The 8,366-nt window shown below is 35.4% G+C and overlaps 1 protein-coding gene across 1 annotated transcript in view; it reads left to right on the plus strand.

Moving 5' to 3' along the window:
- LOC121380071 (sodium-coupled monocarboxylate transporter 1-like) overlaps positions 1 to 7,499 on the plus strand; it is a 34,728-nt gene extending 27,229 nt beyond the window's left edge. The window contains exons 13-15 of the mRNA XM_041508820.1: positions 1,870 to 1,970; positions 3,674 to 3,792; positions 4,145 to 7,499. Coding sequence (XP_041364754.1) covers positions 1,870 to 1,970; positions 3,674 to 3,792; positions 4,145 to 4,309 — 385 coding nt within the window. The 3' untranslated portion in view covers positions 4,310 to 7,499. The remainder of the gene's footprint in view (positions 1 to 1,869; positions 1,971 to 3,673; positions 3,793 to 4,144) is intronic.
- The last annotated feature ends 867 nt before the right edge of the window (positions 7,500 to 8,366 follow it).

An 8,366-nucleotide genomic window follows, 5' to 3' on the forward strand; every position in this document is an offset into this window, starting at 1 on the left:
TATTATCGTGTGTATTTTAGTGACCCTTTCTACTAGATGTGTAATGTGCCAATACTGATCTTGAAGTATTATCGCGTGTATTTTAGTGACTATTTCAACTGGATGTGTAATGTGCCAATACTGATCTTGAAGTATTATCGTGTGTATTTTAGTGACCCTTTCTACTAGATGTATAATGTGCCAATACTGATCTTGAAGTATTATCGTGTGTATTTTAGTGACCCTTTCTACTAGATGTGTAATGTACTAATACTGATCTTGAAGTATTATCGTGTGTATTTTAGTGACCCTTTCTACTAGATGTGTAATGTACTAATACTGATCTTGAAGTATTATCGTGTGTATTTTAGTGACCCTTTCTACTAGATGTGTAATGTGTCAATACTGATCTTGAAGTATTATCGTGTGTATTTTAGTGACTATTTCAATTAGATGTATAATGTGCCAATACTGATCTTGAAGTATTATCGTGTGTATTTTAGTGACCCTTTCTACTAGATGTGCAGTGTACTAATACTGGTCTTGAAGTATTATCGTGTGTATTTTAGTGACACTTTCTACTAGATGTGTAATGTACCAATACTGGTCTTGGAAGTATTATCGTGTGTATTTTAGTAACCCTTTCTACTAGATGTGCAGTGTACTAATACTAGTCTTTGAAGTATTATCGTGTGTATTTTAGTGACTATTTCAACTAGATGTGCAGTGTACTAATACTAGTCTTTGAAGTATTATCGTGTGTATTTTAGTGACTATTTCTACTAGATCACTATAGGTGATTTAAGGTGATCTTAGCGCTAAGCTCGCTTCGTGGAACAGATCCCTGGTATTGAAGTACCATCCAGATGTTCAGTTTCATTATACTGGTCTTGAAGTATTACTGTGTATTTTTGTAACCCGTTCTAGCTGTACAGTTTAAAACTATACTTTGTTTGAAGTATTATCGTGAGTATTTTTGTGATCCGTTTTACCCGAAATAGTTAAATTTAATTCTGGTCTTGAAGTATTATTGGATTTAACAAAAAAAAAACTAAAAAGACCCAAAAAAACCTTATTATTAATGACCCATTCTACCACATTAACAATTATTTGTATTGAAGTATTTTAGAGACCAGGCCTGGTGCTTATAAAACTTTTAAAGTCTAGACTCGAGACTCTAATAGAGTCTGAGACAATAATGTCATGACAATGCCATATAAATTGTATGTGTGTGACGTCGTTAGAGATTGAGTCTGAACTCAATGTTAAACCAATGTTAAATGTTTTATAACACATATAAGCACGGGCCCTGTTCTAGTAGATGTACAGTTGAACAATACTGATCTTGTAGTATAACTGTATGTATTCTACCTGATGTATATTTACCTGCCTCGGTGGCGTCGTGGCAGGCCATCGGTCTACAGGCTGGTAGGTACTGGGTTCGGATCCCAGTCGAGGCATGGGATGTTTAATTCAGATACCGACTCCAAACACTGAGTGAGTGCTCCGCAAGGCTCAATGGGTAGGTGTAAACCACTTGCACCGACCAGTGATCCATAACTGGTTCAACAAAGGCCATGGTTTGTGCTATCCTGCCTGTGGGAAGCGCAAATAAAAGATCCCTTGCTGCTAATCGGAAGAGTAGCCCATGTAGTGGCGACAGCGGATTTCCTATCAAAATCTGTGTGGTCCTTAACCATATGTCTGACGCCATATAACCGTAAATAAAATGTGTTGAGTGCGTCGTTAAATAAAACTTTTTTTCTTTTTTTTTATGTATATTTTACCAATACAGGCCTTGAAGTATGTCTGTGTGTATTTTAGTGACCCGTTCTACTCGATGTATATTTTAACAATACATGTCTTGAAGTATGTCTGTGTGTATTTTAGTGATCCGTTCTACCCGATGTACAAACTGTCGTACTTCCATTACACACCGACAGCCATGGCGGTGGTCGTGATCGTGGGGCTGGTGGTCAGCTTCATCACAGGTGTGGGCCGTTTAATTCATTTTATTATTTGTTTATTTTAAACAAAAGAGATATGGGTGAAGAGCATGGGAGGTAGGGAGAGTATGGGTGAGTGGGGGGACATGGGAGGAAGAACATGGGTTTTTGGGTTATGACCCGCTATCCAATCTGATTAAAATTAGCTCTACTGGGTCTAGCCAGTAGATCTAACAGCATTGCGTGGACTCCCATGTCCAGGGGCCTAATTCACAAAGCTCTCTTAGGCTCTGCTAGACAACAAAGCATCCTCTTTGCAAGTCTTTTAGCATTGCACTGCGAGATCGCAAAGTTGCGAGACTTTAGTGAATTAGGCCCCAGGTGACATTTCATCTATAAATAACAATTTAAATATCGACCAATTACACTTCGACTTTTATAGCGTTATTCGGGAGCATACAAATTCTAAAAACATCAGGCGAGACTATTTATGCAATAGGCGAACTTGTTGGTCTATTTTAACATTGAAAAAACAGGGGGAAAAGTGCAGAAATAAACTTTGGATTGTATACTAGTATAAACAGATTTTATGGCTATACCATCACGGTTTATTTTTTTGTCTTGAAACGAATTTTATATAAAATTTTATATTGCAATTAGTTTCCGGCATACTTCGTAATTCACCCGAATTATTTCGTATATCCTCGGCATAATCCCGAATGTTTTCAAATTCTTTTCAAGTCACTGGCACGATTTTGAAAGTAAGGTTTTGATTGGTCGAATGAAAGGTCAACTGGACATGAGCTCCAACGGGCTGCTGTTAGATCCACATGTAATAGTGGAGCTAATTATAATTAGATTGACCCGCTATCGCCACTTACAAACAATACCAAGTGTCTTTTAGTATATATAATATAATGGCTCAGCCGAAAATGGGTAAACACAGATCGATTCTGCAACTCAAAACACCTTAAGCGAACAGTCCAAGACTAAGGATCGATCCTATCACCCAACGCACCTCAAGCCAGTTCTCTAACACTGAGCCCCTCGAGATGATTGAAGCCGTAGTATGTCCGTTTCGGTATAAGATTACTTGAAAGGGTTGTACTCTACACTTGTAGTCAGTTGGGCTATCTTGGTATCGCCCAGTCCTGGTTACATGGAACCGGATGCTCCTGTTAGGTAATCATGGGGATTAATCTTTGAAATTTGTACGAGAAAACCGTTATCCACGATAAAGACAGAATGGGATTTAGAAAAATAGTTAATGAATCCCTATCTATGGCATGGTCTATAGGACGGCCACTCCCGAGTAGATCCTTTACTGGACAATGCATCCTTCCTGCACCGTTATGAGTAACGCCACGTCAGCTGTCAGTTCATCATGACACGCTCATAATTATACTGGTGAAATCGCTTCAAGAGGGCGAATCTTTCTGTCAGTGATACTCACCCTAGGATGGAGTCGGTATAAGCCTGAAAAGTGGCCTCAAGTGGGACACGAACGTAGTACCCACCAGACTGGAATCTTATCATCACTATGATGTTAACATTATACCTGCACTTTTATAGCCTTATCATTTGTACACTCTCTTATGTACTAGCTATACATGGTTTATTGTAATATATTGTAATATGTAATATATATATATATATATATATATATATATATATATATATATATATATATCTATCTATCTATCTATCTATCTATCTATATATATATATACGATGTCTTGTATTCCCAGGCTACACCCGACCATCATCACTGGATCCCAGGCTGATCTGTCCTCTCTTTGATAAACTGTTCCCGTGTGTACCAGAGGCCATTCTTAAACCTCTACGATGTGGAATAATACACAAAGGAGTAAGTCTTGTTTCTTTTAAGGTAATTATTGGCTGTGGTATCATCCACAACGGAGTAGCTGACATCACAATATTATTCACGAAAATGTATCTGTGACCACAACAGTGTTTATCGAATTGTAGCTGTCACCACATTTGAACGAAAGTGTAGCTGCCACCTTTTTTAATAAAAGTTTAACTATCACCATAACATTGTTCATGAAAGTGTAGTCGTCACCATATTGTAAGTAAATTGTAGATGTCGCCATAACATTGTTAATGAAAGTGTCACAGTCACCACACTTTTTTCAAAGAGGTAGCTGTGTCAACATTATTTACAAAGGTGTAACTTAATCTGTAACGTGTCTTTTCAGAAATACGACGTGAAAGTGAAAACAGATTTTGAAGAGGAAGTAAAATCGGTAGACATGGAAAAGAGTAAAAACAATCATGGCATGTCTCAACAGAACTCGTCTGAAATGTGTCACAATCCTGCTTTTGTTGATGATGCTGGGGCGAACTACGACACACGACTATAACTGCACCAATGAAAAATAACTATAGTTAAAGACACTGGGCCGAATTTTGGAAGCCTGTTTATAACTTACATGCGTGTAACTACGTACATTTACAGTGCTTAAACATCCGTGTTTAATAGAAAAAAACTGATTTCGTAAATTCGGCCTTTTTGACAACTAACATCATATCAAGTAGATTTTATTATTTAGTTCAAATTAAAGTGGTTTAACATGCACATTTTAATTTAGAGCAAGCTGCTATAACGCACGCCTATCATGAACGCACGTTCTGACTACTGCCAGCTCTTCCGTTCAGGGCAGGACTTCTTTAGAATATCAGGTGGTTTTTTTGCAGACAATGTATTGCTGGTTGTCTAATGTTTGCAATCTTCCAACAAAAGTGAATTTTATCACCGAAATGCGATCTGGGCTTTTATTAGGTGCTATATCATATCTACTAGTACCATATTTTGCTATTTGTACATTTGTTTGTTATAATAATTACCAATTAATCGATTTCATTCATAAAATTGACATAAATGACACGGGAATGTGCTTGTACGCTGCATATGATCACGTTTAGTACGGCTAGAATCTGTCTTATCACTGCTTATGAAATCGGTGAATGGATAACATCTGGCACGTTTTCTGTCAACAGCTAGACTGGGCCATCATAGGCAGATGAGTTGCACACGGACAATGAATTTGTCGGCAACATCCGCGTGGAATGATGTTGCATAATTCCACTAAAGAATTATGCTAAGCGCACATCGGCCCGACAAGACGGTCTTTGAAGTATTACATACAACAAACTAGATGGGTGTCAAGACTCCTTTATGTGACGTGTATCAATCACATGACGTAATACATAATGACGTGTGCAAAGGTTATGACGTAATGCTTTAATTACAGTCTCTTAAAGTCCCATGTCTGATATTGAATGTCACCTTCCTCGAGACTTGATAAAGACTATTAATAAAAACTTTGCACAGTCCGATCTGATACATTTCAAACAACATTTAGCCTTAACCAAATTTAGCTTACACTCTTCAATTAAACATTAAAGTTCAAATCAATATGAGTCACATATCCTGTTATGAATGTCCTTCAGACTCATGTATAAAATACAATTAAAAAACTGAATGTTTTCAAATTACATTTTATAATTACAAAACCAAACAAGGAATTTCTCCAGACACAAATTGTCATGTCCACTATCAGACTGAACACATCCAAAGTTAATCCATAAACCTTGGTGGTTTCCAAATCTGTCTACCACTAACACGACTGAATACTTGCGAAGTGTTAGATGCAGGTTTCACACAGGTTTCAGCAAACTGTCCAATGGTTTCATCAAGCTGATGTCTGGTATGTCCATTTGACAACTTATCAGTAATATCTGGCTGGCTGACTGACATCACGATTTGAAGAGTTTGACAGTTCTAAGTCTAGCTGTGATTCATGAGGTTTCTCTTCATTAGTTTTAATAATATTTCTCCGATTTCTTCTGTATAGTGTATTGTTCTTTTGTACAATATATGTTTTCACAACAACAGCTGGTGACCATGTTTTCTGCTCATCTCGCATTCGAACAACATCTCCCGGTTTCAGTTTCTTTAAAGGTTTCACTGTCTTATTGTACCATAGTTTTTGTTTTTCCTGTTTTCTCATCAACGAATTGCGCAATTCTGTGACTGAATCCTGGTTTGAGAAGAGATGTTCTAATGTGTAGAGTAGTTCGTGTACGACGACCCATGAACAACTGAATTGGTATACCTAAATTGTGTATTCCTGAAATTTAGCCATCTTTTTTACTGTTTGAACAGTATGCTCTGCCATTCCATTGATGTGTGGATATATTGGCGACGATGTGATATGAACAAATCCATAAATCTTTGAAAACTCTTTGAATTCATAATTTGAATACTGAGGTCCATTGTCGGATTTTACTATTTCTGGTATGAAGTGTTGAGCAAAGTTTTCTTTCAAAACATCAATGATAGTGTTACTTTTTGTATCTTTCAGTATTGAAACTTTGAATAGTAATCCACAATCACGACATAATTTTCACGATCCAATTCGAACAAATCCGATACAACCACTTGCCAGGGTCTTTTTGGGATCTCATGTGAATGTAGTGGTTCTTTTTGTTGTTTGTTTCTATAGCGACAACAAACTCCACATTGTGGAACAATATCATGGATCTGAGAACTCATATTTGGCCAGTATAAAATGTCTCGGGCTCTTCGGACACATTTTCAATTCCCAAGTGACTTATGTAAATTTGCCTTAGCATTTCTTTTCTCATACATTCTGGAACTATTATACAAATACCTTTCAACAAGAGTTCATCAATGTAAGTGATGTGTTCTCTAATATTCCAGTGTGGTTTGATTTGAATGCCAATTTCATTTGACAACTCAGGCCATCCATGAAAAACTACATTCTTCAGCTTTTGAAGCGTTTCATCATTCTGTGTTTCCATCTTCATCTCTGATCGTCTATCTTTGGAAACCTGCAAATTTTCAATTGTATGCACTTCAAATTCCATTTCATCACAAACTGTGTTTGAACTATGAACTCTACTGAGTGTATCTGGAATCTGATTAATTTTACTACAGTCAAAAACAAATGAATTAATGTTGATATTTCATCTTCACAGAAAGAAGAAAGTGAAGACTCAATATATCCTATGGTATGTAAAAAACGGTTATTTGGTAATATTCTGTGGATAATTTTTTACTGAAACCATCTTAATTCTGTATTGTCTGTGCAGCGAAACGGCATTACATTTATAAGTTTCCAATCGTATTCTTGATAATGACAGTTTAACTCATTTCAATTTTATCCTTCTTCTTTTTTATTTGATCCAAGCAATATATTATAATAACGTTTACTGCCTTTGTAGTTTGTTAAATTCAGAATTATTGTAATGAAGAATGGCGTTTTTTAGTTTTATTTTGAATTGTTTATTTTATATATCTTACAATACCGTTTGACTGTACTTAAAATACTACAGTAATGAATAAAATTAATTTTAACATTCTATATTGTAATAAATTGTTCATATGTATAAAATTTACCATTGTCATCTATTGAGTCATTTATATACCTAACTCCTGCTTCATACCAGTCTCTATAAAATACTGAGTTATTATTTATTTTAATGCCATCATTATACCAAATAAATTGAGACTGTATGTCATTGTCACTACTGAGTTTGTTCTTACATATTTTGTGGTATGCACACCAAGCCAATAAATTGTCTTTCCAAAAGTTATTTTTTACTGTTGACACAATATTTTTTCAATATAATCTGGATCAAATTCCATTATATGATCAAACTTGGTAATCTCGTTTAGTGTTAACAATTTCCATTTCAAATTAGAACCTGTACATAGTTTTTTGATCCAAGTAATCTTGTGTGCCATAATAAACATTTGTACATTGGGAACTTTCATACCTCCATCTCTAATATTGTAATTCATTTGTACACGTTTGACCGTATCTGGTTTTCCTTTCCATATAAACTTAAACAGTTTCTTTTGAAATTATTGCATTAAATTAATAGTTCGGTTCAGAATGGCCGAAAATAAATGATTTAGTTTTGCAATAAATAAAGATTTTACAACAGTGTTTCCTCCTAATGGTGTTAAAGTTCTACTTGACCAAATATTCATTAAAGACTCAATAGTTTTCAATTTATCAGAATAATTAATTTTAACTATATTTTCTAAATCGACATCAAACTTAATTCCTAATAAATTAAATTGATCTCTCCAATCAAGTTTCCATTCTTTACATAATTTATCACGACTACGTTTTTTAAAAATCCTATCCAAATCAATATAGTTTTCTCCACATTCACTTTAAAGGAAGGGACAATTAAGCCATTTGGCCTAGTATGCATATTCAACGATGTATAATGCACATTATTGCTTAATATCAACAAGTATAATCGTATTGTTAATTAATAAAACGGTTAAATGTGACGGCTATTATATATAAAGGGCGCGGCCATTTTGTACCATCTCAGTGAATACGCCTTTGCCGAGCTGGTGGTTACGTAATACCTAAC

The sequence above is a fragment of the Gigantopelta aegis genome, chromosome 8, assembly GCF_016097555.1.
Source record: "Gigantopelta aegis isolate Gae_Host chromosome 8, Gae_host_genome, whole genome shotgun sequence".
In the NCBI taxonomy this organism is placed as follows: Eukaryota; Metazoa; Mollusca; class Gastropoda; order Neomphalida; family Peltospiridae; genus Gigantopelta; species Gigantopelta aegis.